The sequence below is a fragment of the Panthera onca genome, chromosome B2 (genome assembly GCF_046562875.1).
Source record: "Panthera onca isolate mPanOnc1 chromosome B2, mPanOnc1 haplotype 2, whole genome shotgun sequence".
In the NCBI taxonomy this organism is placed as follows: domain Eukaryota; kingdom Metazoa; phylum Chordata; class Mammalia; order Carnivora; family Felidae; genus Panthera; species Panthera onca.
Window position 1 is genome coordinate 74,417,335 of NC_138343.1, and position 23,049 is coordinate 74,440,383.

The 23,049-nt window shown below is 36.6% G+C and overlaps 1 protein-coding gene across 13 annotated transcripts in view; it reads left to right on the plus strand.

Moving 5' to 3' along the window:
- Positions 1–23,049, plus strand: part of DOP1A (DOP1 leucine zipper like protein A) — a 110,942-nt gene that overhangs the window by 69,355 nt on the left and 18,538 nt on the right. For 6 of the 13 annotated variants that reach the window (XM_081795753.1, XM_081795757.1, XM_081795755.1 and 3 more), the window contains 11 exons: positions 794–1,415; positions 2,284–2,558; positions 3,766–3,918; positions 6,012–6,112; positions 7,429–7,688; positions 9,445–11,434; positions 12,263–12,374; positions 12,480–12,662; positions 14,456–14,581; positions 20,581–20,763; positions 22,385–22,440. In XM_081795753.1, coding sequence (XP_081651879.1) covers positions 794–1,415; positions 2,284–2,558; positions 3,766–3,918; positions 6,012–6,112; positions 7,429–7,688; positions 9,445–11,434; positions 12,263–12,374; positions 12,480–12,662; positions 14,456–14,581; positions 20,581–20,763; positions 22,385–22,440 — 4,061 coding nt within the window. The remainder of the gene's footprint in view (positions 1–793; positions 1,416–2,283; positions 2,559–3,765; positions 3,919–6,011; positions 6,113–7,428; positions 7,689–9,444; positions 11,435–12,262; positions 12,375–12,479; positions 12,663–14,455; positions 14,582–20,580; positions 20,764–22,384; positions 22,441–23,049) is intronic. The other 7 variants (XM_081795756.1, XM_081795760.1, XM_081795759.1 and 4 more) reach the window with 2 other exon arrangements.

The window sequence follows — 23,049 nt, forward strand, 5'->3', positions numbered from 1 at the left end:
GGTCTTCTCCCTTAGATTACAAAGTATCTTTTTGTTCCTGGTACACAATACAGTGTCTGCCATGTAACATAGGTTCAGTAACTGTTAAAAGAATGTAAGATTAATGGTAACCATTTAAGTAGCATTTTACACATTTCACATAGAAATTTCACATTCATGATTATTGAACAGATGACCTATTAGAATTTATTTCTAGTTTTTAAAATGTCTCATTCCTTGCCTCATTTAGACATTAGGAAAGTGATTTCGTGAAGCAGATTGAATAAATTGTCAGTTGTTTGAAAATAGGGATATAGATGTTAGAGATTTGTGCTATATGCATATTTTGCCTTCAAAAACCAAATCTTTGCATACAGCAAATAATTCTTAATGAATGAGTTTATTTATTTTTAATGTTTTAATTTTATTTTTGAGAGAGAGAGCACCAGCTGGGGAGGGTTAGAGAGAGAGGGAGACAGAGGATCTGAAGCAGGCTCTGCACTGTCAGCACAGATGAGGGGCCCAAACTCATGAACCATGAGATAGTGACCTCAGCTGAAGTCAGATGCTTAACTGAGCCACCCTGGTGCCCCGAGTTTATTTTAATATATTCACTAGAACTGTACCAGTATTCCCTATTATCATAGAAATATGAATCAGTTGTAGAAACTGCTCTAAGATTCAGCCGAACGTGTAGATTAAGTTTTGAACCATGTAATCTAAACTGACTTCTCTCAATGTGGCCATTTCTAATTTTTAATTTCTAATATATGCATTTAATCACTTAGCCTTTGCTCTTTTTAATCACTACCAGGTATCATCAGTGTCTCTTGAAAATCCTACTGAAGTATTTGAAGATGGAGAAAACCCACCAAGCAGTCGATCATCAGAGAGTGGATTTACTGAGTTTATACAGTATCAAGCAGACCGAAGTGATGATATCGACAGAGACCTGAGTGAGGGGCAGGGGACAGCTGCCATTCCCATCGGTAGCACATCCTCTGAGACCGAAACGGCCTCCACCGTAGGATCTGAAGAAACCATCATCCAGGCCCCTTCCATAGTCCCCCAGGGCACAGCACCCCGAAGTGGGAAGACAGCCCAAAAAACTGCAATGCAGTGTTGCTTGGAGTATGTCCAGCAGTTTCTCACTAGACTTATCAACCTCTACATCATTCAGGGCAACTCTTTTTCTCAGGCTTTGGCTACAGAGCATTCAGGGGATCTCAGTAGAGAGCAAGAAGAGACTTCAAAATGGGATAGGGATTCCCATGGAGATGTAAAGGAGAGAAACATAAGTAAACAGAAAACTTCAAAAGAATACCTTTCTGCCTTCCTTTCTGCCTGCCAGCTCTTCCTGGAGTGCTCCAGTTTCCCAGTTTACATTGCTGAGGGGAACCATACTTCAGACCTACATTCTGAGAAGTCTGAGACTGGTAAGGTCATCTTGGTTTTATTTATATTTGAATCTTTTTTATAGCATGCTTTTTATTTACTTTTTTTTTTAAAGCACTCAGAATTAAAACTAAGATTTTTTTTAGCCAGTTAATTTTTTAAAGTGTTATTTTAATTTGTAGATTTTTTAAAATTATTTATTATTTTGAGAGAGCACAAAAGTAGGGGAGGGACAGAGAGAGAGAGAGAATCCCAGGCAGGCTCTACATGATAGGTGCGGTGCCCAATGCAGGGCTTGGACTCACGAACTCTGAGATCATGACCTAAGCTGAATTCAGATGCTTGACTGACTGTACCACCCCTAATTTTTTTAGGCACCCCTAGTATTTTTAATGAAATATTGTCTTTATGGGGAGATAATACATGTTGGCATATTGGAAAATTGTGTGATTTTGATGTCTTTCACAGTGTACTTACAAGTGAGTCGAAGGTAAGAAGGAAATTAACTTCTTTCTCTGGAGAAAAGTAACATATCATTTAGATCCATTGGTTTCCTTTATTAAGACTAATATCATAAGAGTTTACCATTATTTAAATTTTTATATATGCATACAGAGTGCAGTGAGTGAGTACTACATAATATCTGTTGGTTAATATACTGTTTTTTAGGACAGGGGAATACATTATATGATGTGGCATAAGAAAATTACATACTAAAAAAGTGTATGGGATTCTTGTTGCTGCTTTATTTTCTTAAAGCTCCAGTCTAGGTGAGAAACCTTGGTTTTACTAACAGATCAAGGCCTAAAGGTGTTGAGAAGAGGTGCTTTGTTTTGAAATGTACCTGGACGTTGGTGTATGTGTGAAAGGTTTAGTGTGATGAACTCCATCTTCCATCTTTTGTTTCAGACTGGGAGCACGTGCAGCCTCCGCTGTGGCTCCAGACCCTGATGAACGCTTGCAGCCAAGCAAGTGATTTCAGTGTGCAGAGTGTTGCTATTTCATTAGTCATGGACCTGGTGGGACTGACTCAGTCTGTGGCCATGGTCACTGGGGAGAACATCAACAGTGTGGAGCCTGCACAGCCCTTAAGTCCAAACCAGGGAAGAGTGGCGGTAGTTATTAGACCTCCCCTCACTCCAGGCAATCTGAGATACATTGCTGAGAAGACTGAATTTTTCAAGGTAAATTCTGAGGAATACATGCATGACTAAGGTGGTACTTGACTTAGATTGCTTACCAGAGATCTGAAAGATGATAGGCGTCGTTGAATACCTGTTAATATTACAATGTCTAGAAAAAGATACCACACTTCATCTGTACTGCTTTGCCAATCTTGTCCCCAGTTTTGCTAGAGGGAAAAAGGATGAGAGGAGATGAGGATGAGGTTAGGGAAGGCAAGTATTAAGCCTCCAAAGCCACAGAAGGAGTAATTTCAGCTAAAAAAGAGGTTAAGTCCATTTATACAATAAAACTTATTTCGACATGACGTGCTTATGACACTTTTGCTTTTCGTAGAGTATAACCTCAGCTCTCCAAAACTCCCAGGAAAAATTTTTCTGACTCTGTATTGTTTGATTATTATCTGTGGTATATGATGCCATTCAGAAAAAAAAAAAAAAAAAGTACAGTTTTTGATTTTTATCACAGCAGTATAGATGATACCCTCTACATAGAAAGAACATTAAGTATATTGGATTGTATTACATATTAGGCAGGTAGATGCTTTATACATAAAAAAAATTGTTTTAATTTTATCTCAGTTCAAGTCATTGTGCCCCACCAGATAGTCCTTGCTGCTAAAGTTGGTTTCTGTAACAACGGTACAACAGTAAACCCTGAAGATGGTTACGTTTTTATTAATGCTGTCATAGATCATCAAGTGCTTTGTTAACACGTGTAGCTCTAAAATACATACAACCTGTTTTATATAAGCTTCAGTAATTTGGATATTTGAACTATAAATTATATTTTACTTTGTAACCTATAACCATAAATATTGTATTCAATGTGAGATTTGTATCCTCTTAAGGATAATGTATTCTAGCAGCACTTTACTAAATGTCACTAAAATAGTGAAGTGGGGTCTTCTCTGGGCCCTGCAGAAAGTTCTTCCATGTTTGATTTTTAAAATAAGTATCATTAGGGAGGGATCTTAAAAGAATAAAAATAATCATTAAAGGTCTATCTTAAGAGGTTCTAACAACCTCGATGACCAAAAAGTGAGCACATGGAAAGCTATACTTTTAAATCTCATCCTTGTAGCATAATGAACATTGAAGACCTTGAATGGCATTCAGAGGCTTGTTTGTACCTAACAGGAAATGCTTACTAAATAAGTTTTAATGTGTGGTTTGGTAACACTGTCACTTTGACAATCTTTTTCTGTAGCATGTAGCTTTAACATTGTGGGATCAGCTGGGAGATAGGACACCTCAGCACCATCAGAAAAGTGTGGAACTGTTTTATCAACTACATAACTTGGTTCCTTCTTCTAGCATCTGTGAGGATGTTATAAGTCAGCAGTTAACCCATAAAGATAAGGTAAATTCTTTTTTCATCTTGACCCACCCCCACCTACCTGACTCCCATTATACCAAAAGGTAAATTAAAGAAACTGTAAGAAAATTATTGTAGCTAGTATCTGATTAGAGATTGTGTAAATTCATTCAGAGTGATCTTCATATGTTTAAAACAAATTTGTTCTGTCCTTTTTAATTTAATTTAATTTAATTTAATTTTATCTTATCTTACTTCATTTTATTTTATTTTTTTGAGAGAGAGTGCACACACCCAAGCGGGGTGGGACAGAGGGAGAGAGAGAATCTTAAGCAGGCTCCATGCCCAGTATAGAGCCCAGTGTGGGGCTCAGTCCCACAACCCTGAGTCATTACCTGAGCAGAAATCACTAGTTACATGCTCATCCTACTGAGCCACACAGGCACTCCATTTTGTCCTTTAGAAGAAAGTTCTTTGCAAAAGCATCAGTAATATGAAAAATCTAGTAACCCAAAGTCAAATACTAGGTTTATTTCTTGGTTCAGGACACCATTTGTAGGCAGTGATGATTAAAGTTGTTGCTGGTCCAAGTTCTTAGACCATTTAAAGAGGAAGCAGTAGCCTTGGTTATGGAACTATGCATACATTAACTGATGTATGTGAAATGATGTATGTGTGAAGTTACATTTATAAGCCATAGAATGCTAATATATGAGATTATATTATTTGTATTATAGTATCCAAAATAAGGATTTTGTATCCCAATGTACATGAAATGGTCAATAAGTCAGTGAGAGTAAAGGTGATAGAGTCATTGGTACACCTGACAAGCTGGAACTTTCAATCTGGTTGATCTCTTTGGGGCAGTTTAATGAAGTGTGTGATCGTCCCATGCCTTGTCTGTAACATAAATCAAAGATTTTATTGAACAGCTTTTAGAGGTGTATCACCCTAATTTTTAAGAACTCTAAATGCAAGTGAGTTTGAGTCATTCAGAAAGGCATAGGGTTAAGTAAATGAAGCTTTTGTCCAGGAAGGAAGTGGCAAATGAAGCAGAATATGAGAGGCATGAAAGTTTATTGCAAGAAAAATGTTAAAATTCTATTTCTGCTTCAACACATTTTCTCAAAAATTTTTAGGAATAAAATGTTTAATAAAGACTTGGCATTTAATTTGTTTACATTAAGTGTAAATCTAGGACAAATTATATACCTGTTTACTTGTGTAACATTTCTAAAGAAATACTAACTTCTGAATAAAGGTATTATACATCCATGAAAAAAAAATTAAGATACTGTTATTACTTTTTAATATGTTGATGTATAAACATGGGCTTCATAGGAAAAGCATGTATTAGACCCATAGAAAAAAAGGAAGTACCCCTCAAATTAATCACAAACAATTGAGACCGTTACAGTCCCTGATTTTGGAGGGCTTTTACTTGAAGAATTCCACAGATGCTACAGGAACACTATGAAAAGCTTGATAACTTCACAGTTTCTACCTGATTTATATTCATTTATGTTCATTATCTAACACCAAGTGCTGGTCTTTCTAAATCATTTATTTTTCCATTATTCTGTCCATTGTTACCATAACACTTAACATTTTCCAAATAATCTCAAAATGATGTTTTTCTTATAGAAATAATTTTTTAGGTGTCTAAATTTTTGAATCTAATAAGCCAGCTTTATAAGTAGTGATCAATTCATTTGAGATAATATATAATTTCTGGGAGCAAAAATAAATTGTAGGGTATAATAAAATAAATTTTGACTACTAAGTATTTTTGTTAAAATAAGGGAAAAATGCTTCCAATACTGAAGATATTATAACATGCACTTTATTAGCTTTTTCCATCCCCTGTTACATAATAATCTAGAAAACTGGTTACCTAGTCTAAACTAAATAATAACAATTTCTGAGGTAGTGTGAGATGACTTTTTAGGTTTAATATTTCTAAGTTTTTTTGTTTTTTTTTTTACATTTCTACTTTCATAAAAATAGTTTTATTGTGTGGCGTAGTGAGTACTGTGAACATCGAACCTAATACTGTCTCTTAAATTGCTATTTTGATAAAATCGCTTAATATCTTTAAGGGAGAAAAAAATAATTTAATCTCCCATATTCCTCCTCAGAAAATAAGGATGGAAGCACATGCCAAGTTTGCAGTTCTTTGGCATCTGACAAGGGATCTCCATATAAATAAGTCGTCATCTTTTGCACGTTCTTTTGACAGGTTGGTTACATTTGATACTCAGATTTTACAGTCAGGTATTTCAGTGTCTCTTTTCTTGAATCCTCTGCCTAATTTGGCAGGGGTGCAAGATAGCAATCTACAGATATTATAAAGAGAGCTTATAAATTATTTTTTAAAAAATCTAAGCTATATTAAAATGCATGGCTTTGAAGCACCCAGATCCCCTTTCTTTTACTGGATGACTGTTCAACAAGACCCCTGCTATGTGCCAGGCAGCATTCTAGGTGTCAGGGATACAGCAATGGGTCTGTATTCACAGAGAAATTTCAACATAAACAGTAGATGATGTAACTGTTTCTCTAACAGTTATTTTCAGTCTTCTGCCTGAACTGGACATCATAAGTCTAAAGCTAAAATATACACCCCTTCCATGGATTCAGAGAACCTGCAGCTGCCTGAGAGTAGTTTTGCTACTTGTCTACACCACTCGAGATGACTCATCCCCCAGATATGAGGTTTGCCTTAACTTCCAAGGAGATGCTATGTATAGGGAGACTGAGATACTGGCCCAGGATAGCAGTCTCACCACCATAGAGGAGGCCACAGATGTGACTGCTTAAAGCCCAGCCCAGGATCAGATATGTGCTTTACTGGACATTATTCAGACATTACTTTTTCAACATCACCATTTTTAAGTGATTTGGTATTGAACTAGTACAATGAACTATGCCTTTGGCCTAGGTACTTTACAAATACCATCTCTCATTTGGTGACTGCCTTTTCTCATCATCCAAGTGAGGCACTGAAGGACCAGAGAAATAAGTGTCTTGCCCAAGACCACACATGATGTAGAGCTGGTAGCCCAGATTTGAATCTCGGGTTTTCAGATTCCAAGCCACACCTCCATAACTTTCACAGAAGTTCTTTCTTTGAGTTAAGCACACAGGTTTGCCTCATAAAGAGATTGGGCACAGCAGAGCATGGAAGTAGTGTTAACTTGCACAGAGTTCAGTATTTGGTGATATGAGCAGGAGTACATTGGTGAAACAAAACTAAGTTTTTTTTTCTCCCTTGTTCATTAGTACTTATCTTATAAAAGTAATGTATGCTTGGGAAATTAAAACACAAGTATATAAGAAAAGGGAAAAGACGATTTTCTCCTTTTTCATATCTACTGAGACTGTAGGGATTAAGATTATTAAAATGATGTGGTCAAAAGTTTTTCTGAAGTATGACTACTTTTAAAAAGTTAATTAAAAATAAAACTTACAGTAATATTGGTTTAAGAAAAACTAGAGTGTGACAATTAAAGTAGATGTTTTGTTCTTTGTTTTAATTATTGGTGTTTATTGTAGGTCACTGTTCATCATGTTAGATAGCCTTAACAGTCTCGATGGTTCCACCAGCTCTGTGGGACAAGCCTGGCTGAACCAAGTGCTACAAAGACATGATATTGCAAGAGTTTTGGAACCATTGCTATTGCTCCTGCTTCATCCCAAAACTCAGAGGGTTTCAGTGCAGCGTGTACAAGCAGAACGCTATTGGAATAAGGCTCCCTATTATCCCGGAGAAGAGAGTGACAAGCATTTCATGCAAAATTTTGCCTGCAGCAATGGTGAATATCACATGGAAGTAGAACAGCTTTATTTAGAATTAAGTTATTAAAATGAAATGAGAAGTGAACACAATAGTGATTGGCAACAGTGAGGTTTTCTCCATGGACTTATTTTCTCCTGTCCATGTGTACTGGCAGTGCTCACGTGGGCCCATGCCAGAATGTACTTCATCAATGGTCATCTTAGAGGACTTGGATTTCTCTTATCAGTTGACTCTTTCAAGGAAGGAGTCAGCACAGCTTTCAGAGACAGTCTTCAATTTTGATGGAATACCTTTAGAGTTTAATGAGCAATTTTGGTTTTGCGAGGCTCTAGAGATACTTCACTGGGAATAAAAAAAAAGCTTGTAATGCCCATTTGTATTTCATGAGTCATTTTCCTCATCTGTGAAATGGGAATAGTAGTACCCACCTTTCCAGGCTTCATTGTGAACATAACACATAGTCCTGTTTGTGACTGCAAACAAATGTCTACAAATGTTTAGTGCAGACTGGCCTATCATAAGTGTTAGTTAGGTGTTCACTATTATTACTTGGAAGTCTACATTTTACAAATTGTCGAGTGAGGACATCTACCATACAGTGATAATGGGTCCTTAGATTAACTTATTATACTTTAGGGACAAAAGATTCTCACAAAACTCATTCACATCTTGACTAATAATCCTGGGAGGTCAGTAATAAAAAGGTCATTTTACCAAGCAGGTAGAGATGCTTAGCGGGCCAGGGCTTTCTCAAAGTCCCATGGCTGCTGTGTGATGAAGCTGCAGCTACACCGTCATGCCCCCATTTCATCTTTAATGTGTTTCTACAGAGTATGGACAGAGCCCTCTATAGAGCCCGACTTTCCACTGCTTCCCCTGAGTCTTCTCAGAGCATGTTCTACCCTTCCTATTGCCTGAACTTCTTTCTGCTAGCCCTTTACCCGCTGCCATTCCTGCCTGTCTGCTGAATTCTCACCTTTCCTCCGAGATTGATCTCCTTACCTGTAGGGTCATGATGCTTTCCCTGAATTCTATAACATTTGCTTTGTAATACTCATATGGAACTAAGCCTTTTGCTCTTTCTTAAAAGAATGCCATCAGCACTGTATGCTCTCCAAAAAGTACAGAAATGGATGAATATATTTGTGATCCCCTACCAAGTTCAAACTCTAGAGAGAGCAATGATGTCTTTTCCTTCTCTCACCCTCATTGTCTCTTGATTTAGGGCCCTACTTATAATTCATAAATGTTGAATATTGATAATGTTGATAATTTGTAAATATTGAATTTTATTGAAATCAAGCTTATATATGTGTGTGTGTGTATATATATACATATACGTATGTGTGTATATATATATACATATCAACTACTGAAGTATTTGAATTCTTAGAAATAAAATAATTAAGGGAAATATTACACAGGGAGGAAAAAACAAAATTTTGAACTGCAGTAAAAAAAAAAAAAAAAAAGATACCTTATTTGGGAGTAAGGGCAAATTTTGATATTGTAGCTGTTTTTAATGTGTTGTTTTATTTAATTCAATTAAATAATACTCCTTCTATTGTTGAGTTGTCTTTACTAAATTCTAGTTAATAGTCATCTACATAATTTTCTAACTTAAAGGGTCTAAAATAGTAACAAAATGTAATTTTCGTAGGAAGGTATAAGGTGATGAAGCTAATGATTAAGAATCTTGAGTTCAGTCTACATTTCAATCATTTTAATGTATTTTATCTTTTTCCTTCTTTACTATTTTTCTCATATGCCAGTAAGCCAAGTACAACTCATTGCATCTAAAGGAAGTGGTGAAAAGCCACTCACTATGGACGAAATAGAGAACTTTAGTCTCACTGTTAATCCATTGAGTGACAGACTTTCCCTTCTAAGTACCAGCAGTGAGACAATTCCAATGGTTGTATCTGATTTTGATCTTCCAGACCAGCAGATAGAAGTACTTCAGAGTTCCGACTCTGGATGCTCACAGTCCTCTGCTGGGGACAACTTGAGTTACGAAGTAGATCCTGAAAATGTGAACGCCCAAGAAGATTCTCAAGTGCCAGGTGCAAGCTCCCCAGATGATGATGTTCAGCAGGTAGTGTTTGACCTGATATGTAAAGTCGTAAGTGGCCTCGAAGCAGAATCTGCATCATTGACTTCTCAGTTAGAAATGGAAGCTGTGCCCCCAGAGTACAGTGATGTAGGTCCAGGTGAGGAGGCTCTTAAAACTGACGAGCAGTCTGCTCCACAGGGTCAGAGTGCTTTGCTGAGTAACGACAGTTCTCAGTTGCTGGCTGTGTCTGCAGAGGGAGGCCGTGAGTGTGTGGCAAATGGAATCTCCAGAAATAGTTCCTCACCTTGTATTTCAGGAACCACACAGATTCTCCAGGACTCTAATGCTGCTTCCATAGAAACTAAATCCAGGCAGAGGAGTCACAGCAGTATTCAGTTCAGCTTCAAAGAAAAATTATCAGAAAAAGTCTCCGAGAAAGAGACCATTGTTAAGGAGTCAGGTAAACAACCGGGAGCAAAACCTAAAGTAAAACTTGCCAGAAAAAAGGATGACGACAAGAAAAAAGCTTCAAATGAAAAACTCAAACAAACCAGTGTATTCTTCAGCGATGGTCTGGATTTAGAGAACTGGTACAGCTGTGGAGAAGGAGAGATTTCTGAAATTGAGAGTGATATGGGTTCTCCAGGATCACGGAAATCTCCCCATTTCAACATCCACCCACTCTATCAGCATGTGCTTCTGTATCTCCAGTTGTATGATTCATCAAGGACTCTGTATGCTTTTTCTGCCATCAAAGCCATCCTGAAAACTAACCCTATTACTTTTGTAAATGCCATTTCAACCACTAGTGTAAATAATGCATATACCCCTCAGTTGTCTCTGCTTCAGAATCTCTTGGCCAGACACCGGATTTCTGTTATGGGCAAAGACTTTTATAGTCACATTCCAGTAGACTCTAATCATAACTTCCGGAGTTCTATGTACATAGAAATTCTTATTTCCCTCTGCTTATATTACATGAGAAGCCATTACCCAACTCACGTCAAGGTCACTGCACAAGATTTAATAGGCAATCGAAACATGCAGATGATGAGCATAGAAATTTTGACACTTCTCTTTACTGAGCTGGCAAAAGTAATAGAAAGCTCAGCAAAGGGTTTCCCTAGTTTTATCTCTGACATGTTATCTAAGTGCAAAGTTCAGAAAGTGATTCTTCACTGTTTGCTGTCATCTATCTTTAGTGCACAGAAATGGCATAGTGAGAAAATGGCAGGTAAAAACATGGTTGCCGTGGAAGAAGGTTTCTCAGAAGACAGCCTTATCAATTTCTCAGAGGATGAATTTGACAATGGCAGCACACTCCAGTCACAGCTTCTTAAAGTGCTTCAGAGGCTCATTGTTCTAGAACACCGGGTAATGACTATCCCCGAAGAGAATGAAACGGGTTTCGATTTCGTTGTATCTGACCTGGAACACATCAATCCCCATCAGCCCATGACTTCTCTTCAGTATTTGCATGCTCAGCCAATTACATGTCAAGGCATGTTCCTCTGTGCAGTAATACGAGCTTTGCATCAACACTGTGCTTGTAAGATGCACCCACAGTGGATTGGTTTAATCACATCTACTCTGCCTTACATGGGAAAAGTTCTACAGAGAGTGGTTGTTTCTGTGACACTACAGCTTTGCAGAAATTTAGATAATCTAATTCAGCAGTACAAATACGAAACAGGATTATCTGATAGTAGGTAAGCATTGATTTTTAACTTTATCATGGACATTTTTCACATTAGGACTACTTAATCATCCAGAAAGTCCGTTATAATTTGAGTACATAAATTAATGGTATCAGTAGGTTACAAATAGTATATTATTTTCACGAAGAAGGAAACTCACCCTGAGGAAGAGTGTCAATAAAAGAATTAAGTATGGGAAGGAGGAGGAAGATTTAAAGAGGCCTTTTTTCTCCTAAGGGAAGAAACATTAATTTAGATGTTCTTGAACGAGCTGGCGAAACTAATACAAAGCCCAGCAAAGGGTTTCCCTAGTTTTAAATGATAAATTATCTAAGTAGAAATTAATTGCACACTAAAATTAATTTTAAATTAAAAATAATTGCTTTCCTGTCTGATTTTATTTCTTGTTTCTGATCTTCATGGTTTAGTGGTGAATTCCACCTGTATCCCCGTGTTCAATTAGTCTGTCAGAAATTAGTCAAATGTTTCATCGACTAGTATTTAATCTCCTATATAACCTTAGCTATTACATGTAAAATATAAGAAAATTGCCTTTATCAGTTAATATTGATATGCCTGCTGTTACACAGTTGCTAGAGATTTACTAGCTATATTTGTTTACTTCGTATTGAATTTGTTTAGCCAAAGAACTCTAGTACAACTCACTCACTTCATAGATTGGGATGTAAAAGCTTCTAATTTATGCTCTTAGTCATTTATTTATGTATTTTTTATTGAGCACCTACTCTGTGCCTAGCACATGCTGGACATTTACCATTGATTAAAACATGAATTTGTCTTTCACAGAACTTGTGTTCAACTGAGTACATTTTATTTCAGGCCTCTGTGGATGGCATCAATCATTCCACCAGATATGATTCTTACTCTTTTAGAAGGGATCACAGCCATTATTCATTACTGTTTGTTGGATCCTACTACTCAGTATCACCAAGTAAGACTGCAGAAATATTTGATTCCTTTTTCAAGACTGAGGTCTAGTAAGTAGCCACTTATAAACTTCAGTAAGTGATATGTATTTTTCCCCTGACTTTAATAGCTTTTGGTCAACGTAGACCAAAAACACTTGTTTGAAGCCCGCAGTGGAATCCTCTCCATCCTTCACATGATCATGTCCTCTGTGACTTTGCTCTGGAGCATCCTGCATCAGGCTGATTCCTCAGAAAAGATGGCTGTTGCTGCCTCTGCGTCTGTCACCACTATTAATCTTGGAGCCACAAAGGTTAGACAATTCACACTTCATCTGTGGAGCTCAAGAGAACATTCAAGGACTTTCCTAAAGATTGTATTCACCATCTCGTGAAAAGATTGTATGCAGCATGCTGCATAAATTAATTAATTCTCAAATAATTTTAACTATTTCATTGAGAAATATATCACAAATTTCACCCATTTTAAGTGTATACAGTACAATGATTTTTTTTCTTAGTACATGGACAGTTTTCTAGTACATTGTCACCACAATTTTTGAACATGTTCATCACCACAAAAAGATTCCAGGGCCCATTTGCAGTCACTCCCTATTTTCATCACCAACTCCAACCAACCATTAACCTGTTTACTCTACATATAAGTTTGGTTTTTTTGGACATTTTTTATAAATGAAATCACATGTTATTTAGTCTTTTGTATCTGGCTTCTTTTATGTGACAAAATGTTTTTGAGGTTCGTTCATACATATTATAATTTTGTTCCCTTTATTGAGGATTTTTAAAGTTGACATTTTAATATGCAAAGTCCCCCTGGAAAACAGTTTAGCAACATGTACAGAGAACTTAAAAAATTTGGTAGTCTGACCTAGTAAGCTACTTTAGTAATCAGTTCTAAGGCAATCAAAATTAGGCAAAGATATATTATAGATAGATGGATAGATAGATATCTTTATATATCTTTATAGCCTTATTTAGTGGCACAAAGATCCTAAACAGTAAATAAGGAAAAGGTTAAATTAACTCTTTTAGTGTTATATTATGTAGCTACTAATAATTGCACTTTTTTTTTTAAGTTTTTTTTTTTATATATTTACTTATTTTTTGAGAGAGAGCACAAGTCAGGGAGGGGCAGAGAGAGGAAACACAGAATCTGAAGCAGGCTCCAGGCCCTGAGCTTTCAGCACAGAGCCCGATGCGGAGCTCGAACTCAAGAGCTGTGAGATCATGACCTGAGCTGAAGTCGGACGCTCAACTGACTGAGCCACCCAGGGGCCCCTAATAATTGCAGTTTTGAAAAAATCTAAGTGGATGGAGAATGTATAAAACTACTGACACTATCATGTTACATAATTGAACAAATCTTATATTTATAATTACATGAAAAATTATATGCAGTATAATGTAGTATAGTAGTAATAGTAATATATTAATGTAGTAATAGTGATTATCTCAGGATGATGTGATTAATGGTTGAGTTTAAATTTTTTTTTTCTCATACTCAGGCATTTTCCAAATTTTCTACTTTATATTTAGAGGAAAATTATATTTCAAGGCATATTATTCAATTATTCAATTGAATAATAATATGTCGAATTTGACAACTTTTGTCAAGTTACCTGTTCTTACTCCTTGACCTGACTCCCTAGATCTGGGAATAATGGGAGCACAACTGAAATTGAGGGAAGGAGAAGAGTGGAAACTTTTCCACCATTAGAAAGTTTTATCTAAGTACTTAGGTTTAGATTAAACTTTGTTTTTCTTTTGTATAACTTTACTTTAAAAAAAAAACCCTTTTCTTTTTTAAAGAAATCGACATCAAATGTAATTGAACTTCATATATAGTGTTTTCCTATTATTTCTAGAGACTGTTGCATTTGGCTGATTGGCAGTTGTCATTATATAGTGTCATTATATAGTGTCAAATATAGAAATTTTCTTTTCCAATTAAAATGACCATGATTGCATCTCTTAACACTATTAAAATTTCCTCTACAGTTATTTAGGTAGCAAAACATGAAAGTATTATATATTATTTTAAAAAAAACAACTAAAATCCACTTGTCATTTGTTTAAATTGTTTTAGAACTTGAGACAACAGATCCTTGAATTATTGGGCCCCATTTCAATGAATCATGGTGTTCATTTTATGGCTGCTATTGCATTTGTGTGGAATGAAAGAAGACAAAACAAAACGACCACCAGGACCAAGGTATGTGTTCAGCCATTTGATATTTTTATTTTCGTTTGATAAGCATTTGGTGAGTACATGCCAATTTTCAAGTCTCCATTAATGGCAGTGGGGCTGGGGTGGGATGAGGAGTGGAAACAATAGTTTTTCTATAGGTTTAGATAATGATGTATTGCCTAAATGCCTTGAGTATAAAAATAATCATTTTATGTAAAAAAAAGAAATTAGTATGATATTAACTATATTTTAGAGGGAAAAGTTAACATAGTACAGTGTATTTTTTAAATGTTTATCATTTAGGAATGATATGGAGAGTTTTCATCTTGACTAGTTTTTCATTAAGACATGATAGCTTAAGGAGTTTGTTTCTAAATGTAATTAGTATATTGGTTTAACTGGATTGTATATGTGAAATTGTTGCTTTGTGAGTTTGAAAGCTCAAAAGTGTTCTTTGTTGGAAATACATAGTGGCTCATTAGAATATTAGGCTATTAAATAATTAACATTCACATAAGATATATGATTTGTCTAGTTTAAGGTTTCTGATCTGTTATTTTTGTGCTGATTTCACATTACATATATGTTGAAGTTTCAAAAGGAATAAAAGTAAATGAACATTGCTACTTAGGACACTTTTTTGCATGTGAGGATCCAGTAGCAGATACTACATTAGACAGAACAGAAATCCTGGACTATTTAAAATCAGCCAAGGACCTGTGGTTTAACAAGGCATATCAAACACATGCATTTTTCTCTGCTCTTCTTTCAAAAATGAGAGTAAAAGAATTTAGAAAGACATAAACCCACAATGACAGAACTTGAGGGAGTTGACCACAGAAAAATAAGAAGTATCAACAAAATTTTCCAAGATGAAAAACAACAGATCTGTGTGGTAACAGATTTAGTAGAGAAAATTGATAGTCTACATTGCTGTAAAAAAGGAACCACTTGCCCCTGTAAAACTACAGATGGTCTCTGGAAGTAGAAATCTTACGCACTTTTTTTTTTTAATGTTTTTATTTATTTTGGGGAGACAGATCATGAGCAAAGTAGGGGCAGAGAGAGAGAGGGACACACAGAATCAGGAGCATGCTCTGACAGCACAGAGCCTGACACGGGGCTCGAACTCTTGAAACTGTGAGATCATGACCTGAGCTGAAGTCAGACACTTAACTGACTGAGCTACCCAGGTGCCTCAGAAATGTCATGTACTTCTGAAGACAAAGTGTTGGGATGGGGTGAAATCTGGAGGATTAATGAAAATTTATATAAGGAACAACTAGACCACTTCTAGATCCGTTTTCCCCAACCCAAGCCACCACCCACTCTCTTACCCTACCCAAGCAAGAGACTGGAGCCAAGTTTGCTGTGTGAAGACTTTGGTCAAGAAAGGCTCTGAACCTGAGAGCACAAGATTCACAGGGATAGACATTAGACTTCATGATGAAAACAGGGGCATTTGCAACAAGTTTACATACTGAAAAATGGGCATCAGCCTCACCCCAGTGAGGTGGCAGGAAGCAGTACTGCCCTTAGGTAGGAATTTTGAGAATTCACCTCTAGGAAAATGACCTGACCAAGAAAAAAAGACCTATAGTTGCTGAAGTTTTTGAGTCTACTAACAAAACACCAGGCTCAGGCTGCACATTAATTTTGTATCCTGCGACTTTGCTGAATTCATGTATCAGTTCTAGCAGACTTTTGGTGGAGTCTGTCGGGTTTTCTATGTATAATACCATGTCATCTGCAAAAAGTGAAAGCTTGACTCCGTCTTTGCCAATTTTGATGCCTTTGATTTCCTTTTATTGTCTGATCGAAATCAGTTGCATTCTTATACACTAATAGTGAAGCAAAAGAAAGACAAAGAAACTGATCCCATTCACAATTGCACCAAGAATCATAAAATACCTAGGAATAAACCTAACCAAAGATGTAAAAGATCTGTATGCTGAAAGCTATAGAAAGCTTATGAAGGAAATTGAAGAAGATACTAAGAAATGGAAAAACATTCCATGCTCATGGATTGGAAGAATAAATATTGTTAAAATGTCAACACTACCCAAAGCAATGTACACATTCAACGCAATCCCAATCAAAATTGCACCAGCATTCTTCTCGAAGCTGGAACAAACAATCCTAAAATTTGTATGGAACCGCAAAAGACCCCAAATAGCCAAAGTAATTTTGAAGAAGAAGACCAAAGCAGGAGGCATCACAATCCCAGACTTTAGCCTCTACTACAAAGCTGTAATCATCAAGACAGTGTGGTATTGGCACAAAAACAGACACATAGACCAATGGAATAGAATAGACACTCCAGAATTGGATCCACAAAAGTATGGCAAACTAATCTTTGACAAAGTGGGAAAGAATATCCAATGGAAAAAAGACAGTCTCTTTAACAAATGGTTCTGGGAGAACTGGACAGCAACATGCAGAAGAATGAAACTAGACCACTTTCTTACACCATTCACAAAAATAAACTCAAAATGTATGAAGGACCCGAATGTGAGACGGGAAACCATCAAAACCCTAGAGGAGAAAGCAGGAAAAAACCTCTGTGACCTCAGCCACAGCAATTTCTTATTTGACACATCCCCAAAGGCAAGGGAATTAAAAGCAAAAATGAACTATTGGGACCTCATGAAGATAAAAAGCTTCTGCACTGCAAAGGAAACCATCAACAAAACTAAAAGGCAACCAATGGAATGGGAAAAGATATTTGCAATTGACATATCAGACAAAGGGCTAATATCCAAAATCTATAAAGAACTCACCAAACTCCACACCCGAAAAACAAATAATCCAGTGAAGAAATGAATAGACACTTCTCTAAAGAAGACATCCAGATGGCTAACAGGCACATGAAAAGATGCTCAATGTCACTCCTCATCAGGGAAATATAAATCAAAACCACACTGAGATATCACCTTATGCCAGTCAGAGTGGTTAAAATGAACAAATCAGGAGACTATAGATGCTGGAGAGGATGTGGAGAAACGGGAACCCTCTTGCACTGTTGGTGGGAATGCAAACTGGTGCAGCCACTCTGGAAAACTGTGGAGGTTCCTCCAAAAATTAAAAATAGATCTACCCTATGACCCAGCAATAGCACTGCTAAGAATTTACCCCAGGGATACAGGAGTGCTCATGCATAGGGGCACTTGTACCCCAATGTTAATAGCAGCACTTTCAATAATAGCCAAATTATGGGAAGAGCCTAAATGTCCATCAACTGATCAATGGATAAAGAAGTTGTGGTTTATATATACAATGGAATACTACTTGGCAATGAGAAAAAATGAATTCTGGCCATGTGTAGCAATGTGGATGGAACTGGAGAGTGTTATGCTAAGTGAAATAAGTCATACAGAGAAAGACAGATACCATATGTTTTCACTCTTATGTGGATCGTGAGAAACTTAACAGAAGACTATGGGGGAAGGGGAGGGCAAAAAAAAGAGAGGGATGGAGCCAAACCATAAGAGACTCTTAAAAACTGAGAATAAACTGAGGGTTGATGGGGGGGGTGGGTGATGGGTATTGAGGAGGGCACATTTTGGGATGACTGCTGGGTGTTGTATGGAAACCAATTTGACAATAAATTTTATATTAAAAAATAAAAATGAATAACAAAGCAAAAAACAAAAACACTAGGCTGTAGTCACCACACAGGGAAGCCTCCCTACCCATCAGTCTTGCACATAAATGCTTGAATTCCCATCACTTTTTAATTCCTTTTTCAAAGGCAATAATAGTGTAGTTGTTAACAGCACAGACTTTGAAACCAGATCCATGCAGTTCAAATCCTTACTTTAATCCCTAACTATATGACCCTGGAGAAGAAGTATACTACTTCATGAGGTTGTGAGAATTGGAAGAATATTTATGTGGCACTTAGAGCAATGCCTGGCACTTAATAAGCACTCGGTAAATATTAGCTTTATTACTATTCCTCACATTTAAATATGAATAAAGAGCCAAGGATTACTGGTCACATAAAGAAAGTCTCTAATATGATAGACAATGAGAAAAACAACTAGATAAAGTCAAAAGAAACAATGCAAGTTACAGAATAACATTCAAGTAATAACAACAGTGCCTTTCTAAGAGGGGAAGCTATGTTACATCCATGAAATAAGATTATAAGAAAGAGATTTGCAAAAATTAAAATTGTTCATGAATATAAAACTTTTTTAAAAATTTTTTAATGTTGGGGCTCCTGGGTGGCTTAGTTGGTTGAGCGTCCGACTTCGACTCAGGTCAAGATCTCACAGCTCGTGAGTTTGAGCCCCGCGTCGGGCTCTTGTGCTGACAGCTCGGAGCCTGGGTCCTGCTTCGGATTCTGTCTCCCTCTCTTTCCACCCCTAACCTACTCGCATTCTGTCTCTGTCTCTCTCTTTTGAGAAAGAGACAGAGTGTGAGCTCTGTCAGCACAGAGCCCAATGTGAGGCTCAAAACCCACAAGCTGTGAGATCATGACCTGAGCCAAAGTCAGACGCTTAACTGACTGAGCCACCCAGGCGCCCCATCATGAATATAAAACAAAGCAGATAAATACTAGAAATAAAATATAAATTTAGAGATAGGGAAGTAGGGTAAAGGAGATCACAAAATTAGGAGAATGATACTGGAGGCTCAATATCTTTTTGCAGAAACAAAGAACAAAAAAATGACGGGGAAAAATTTAACGAAATAGTAAAAGGAAATTTTCCAGAAATGAAAGAAATGAGTTTGCACAGACATTGTGAAAAAAAGAGATTTACTCAAAGATCAGCATGTAATGTCAGAACATTGGAGATAAAAGATCTGAAAATCTTCTTCGGAGAAAATACTGTTCCTATTCAGTGGAAAAATGATAAAACTTGTTAAGAGCAGCACTGGAAATTATGGGAAAATCAGTTTCAAGTTATAACGCTAAACCCAAACTGTCACTCAAAGCGTTTTGAACCATGCAATATCTATTTTTTTAAAAAAGTCATTACCATCAGTTCCCCCTCTCTCAGCACCTGGAAGATCCTCTCCATTAGAGGAGGAATAAACCAAGAAATAGGGGGATCCAAGCAATAGGGGTTCTGACACAGAAGGCTGACGGTCACAGAAAAGTTATCAAGATGTTACTATGCAAACCTACAGAGTACCAACCCAGAAAGAGAGCAGAAAGACCTCAAGTAGATATCTCAAGGGAAAAAAAAAAAAAGGGGGGGGCTACCTGGGTGGCTCGGTCAGTTAAGTGTCCGACTCTTGATTTCAGCTCAGCTCGTGATCTCACGGTTACTGAAGTCAAGCCCTACATGAGGCTCTGTGCTGACAGCACGGACGTTGCTTGGGATTCTTTCTCTCCCTTTCTCTCTGCCTCTCCCTGGTTTGTGCGGGTGCACGCTTTCTATCTCTCCCTCTTGAAATAAACTTTAAAAAAAAAAAAAAGGAAAAGGAAGAGGTAGAAGATTAATAATTACCTAATGTATTTTAATATGTAATGAGAGATTTACAGTTGTTGGAGCATTTGAGGATGAATTTGTGATCAAGATGGAGAAAACCAAACAAAAATAGAGCAGTTTATTAGCTCTAGGAAAAACAAAAAGTGAAAGAAATGTAAGGGCAGTATAATACATAGTACAACCATAAATAGTCATATAAATATTGGATATTTATTTAAATAAAATTACAACATAACTATGTTGGGAGGATAGGGAGAAAAATGTAAGGGAGCTAAGTTTTTGTCTTCTGAGGTAGGAAGTCAGTAGGAAATCGGAAAAAAAAAAAAAAGACACAAAACAGTTAAAAATAGCCGTGTGTATTACTCAAAAAGAAAAGAGCTAAGAGTTGAGCATGGTTGATCTAGGGTGTGAAATATAGGATAGGACATAGTTTACTGTCCTATTTGATTTTTTGAAATGATGTATACATTGTATTGATAAAAAGTACATATATTTTACCTAATCAAGAGACCTGTAAAGTCCTTTATATTAAAAAGAGGCCATGAAATATTCTCTTAATTCTGTGATTTCTCTTAAAAGGCCTGTGTGCCCACGTATGTGCATAACCGCAGTGATGTGTTTATCCAGGTCATCCCTGCAGCCAGTGAAGAGCAGCTCTTACTAGTAGAACTGGTTCGCTCCATCAGTGTCATGAGAGCAGAAACCGTTATGCAGACCGTGAAAGAAGTTTTAAAGCAGCCCCCAGCCATAGCCAAGGACAAGGTAAGAAGAGGTTTTCTGAGCTGTTTACAGTTCTATTTCAGAAATAATGCTGGAGATAAGATATTTTTTGTTCAGTGACGTCCTTTTAATGCTTACAGATTGCAGAGAGGAATGCATGTTGCCCTCACACTCCTGTAATAGAAACATGTATCAACTTCTGCAGTGACTGCTATTGTGATCATTCCTGTAGCTGGTGAAGAGCCCTTAATGGCTTAGATCTCTTATATGAACCTTCTAAGGCAGTTACAGAGTTTATGACCAAAATCTTAGGGGGTGGGGGGGAGGTTCTGGTCATTTAAAGGGAGAACATGTAAACCAGTGCTCAAGGTCTGCTTACCTCAACTGTTGCTTTTTTTTTTTTTTTTTTTTTTTTTTTTTAGCTTCTTTATTCCTTTCTCTTTGGACAAATGTCTAGCATTTTGCTGTAACGTTAGCTCTACTCCATGTCATTTATTGACAAAACTGTGCTTTGCAGGAGCTACAGAAAATGAGTAACATAGTCTGTGCTCACAGTTTATTGTCTCTAATTAGGCAGATACAAAGTCTGCAAATTAGTAAAATTATGGACTTCTCTACTTCTGCTCTTTGTTCTAGCAATATTGAGAGGTCATATTTGCTAAGAAAATATTTACCACCTGCAAATGTTGGACTTTAAGCCAAGCCAAATAAACCTAATCATATCCTTCACAGAATTATCACACATATCTGCTTTATTAAATATAAATGTTAATTTTTTTTGTTTTATCTTTTTTGTTGAATTGCCTGTGGGAAGAGGATACTTCTGTGTGCAGAATAGCTGGTATCCATATTAACTTTTAATAATTTGCTTACTGTTGTAACATCACCTCTGGAGCATTCGCCATAGGATTTTAAATTTGCACGTCCAAGCTCAGTTCAGCATCGTATTTTGAGCATCTGCTTGTGTCAGACATTGGACTAAGCATGAAAGACCCTGGAAGCAAATAATAGCAGCTTCCACCACCCTCCAGTGGCTGCCTCTTGCTCTCGATCTGGGTTCTGAATCCGTTAGGCACTTGATTTTTGTGTGATAAAGGGGAACCTTCAAGGGGATAGTTGGTACTGCAAAGGAACAAACTGATAAATGTCAGTGGACATCAGTATCATTTTCTTGCCTATTACTAATTTCTGTTACTCTAGGCACTGTCCTTTAACTTCATGTTAGGGGTTAGTCTCAGATTTGAACTAACTATACTAATTTAACAGAAACTTGTAGTAAAATAGATTTAAATTCAAATTTCATGAAAATCTTCAACCTAATTCTGATAGCACCAACCAAGTATAAGGTGATTAAAATAAAACATATTGATGCTTATAGAGTAAATGGATCATTTGAAAGTAATGGCTGGAGTATCAACTTTTGATGTGTACAGGGGGTGGCGATTGAGACTCTTTATTTCTTCTATCCATTTTCAACTTTTTAAATAGCTCTTAGGTTAAGTTTGTTTCTACTAAATGAAAGACTTGAGTGGCATTTTTAATGGCAAACTAGTGTTTTTGTTTTCTTTCAATGTTTTGACAGTAAAGTACAGAGTAGCTGCAATAATGAAAAAGCAAAGGCAGCATTTTTCTTCACTGTAAAATTGGTTTCTTTTGTTTATAGAAGCACCTTTCTTTGGAAGTCTGCATGCTTCAGTTTTTCTATGCTTATATTCAAAGGTAAGATAACTGATGTAGATCTCTCCTTACTACGTTAACAATGTATAAAAGTTTGGAATATAAGAGAAAGGCAGCTGAGTTCGTTCAAGAAATTGCTAATTTTTCCTTTTGTGGATATATGTATATAAGTCAGTGGGTATGTTAATGACCCACAGCCATGTAGGTCCTGCAAACCTAAAGACCTGCGGGTATTGAAGACATGGTATTGAAACAATGAATTGTAAGAAAATCATTTAAATATAAAAGAGAAATTACAACTCTTGAAGCCATGCTTGTCGCCACTGAGTCCATTATTATTTTGATATAGGTGAATATGTGGTAATCTAATCTGATTCTTTTTTTTTTTTAATATTAGGAATGATGAAAAGAAAATATCTTCCCATTCTAGTATTCCAGTTTTGTGTTTAGCTGACCCCTAAACAGAAGTCAGTTGATTTCAATTTTGATAAACTTATGGGACAACCTGAATCTTAATGTCCTCCTGTAGAGGGCAAATGCATTTTAATTACCAAACTGGCATCAGTTTATGATCTATGACTAACATTTATAAAGTCAGGTTATCTAGTATATTTAAACTGATTGTGATTTAGAGCAAAGAGTACCTATAGT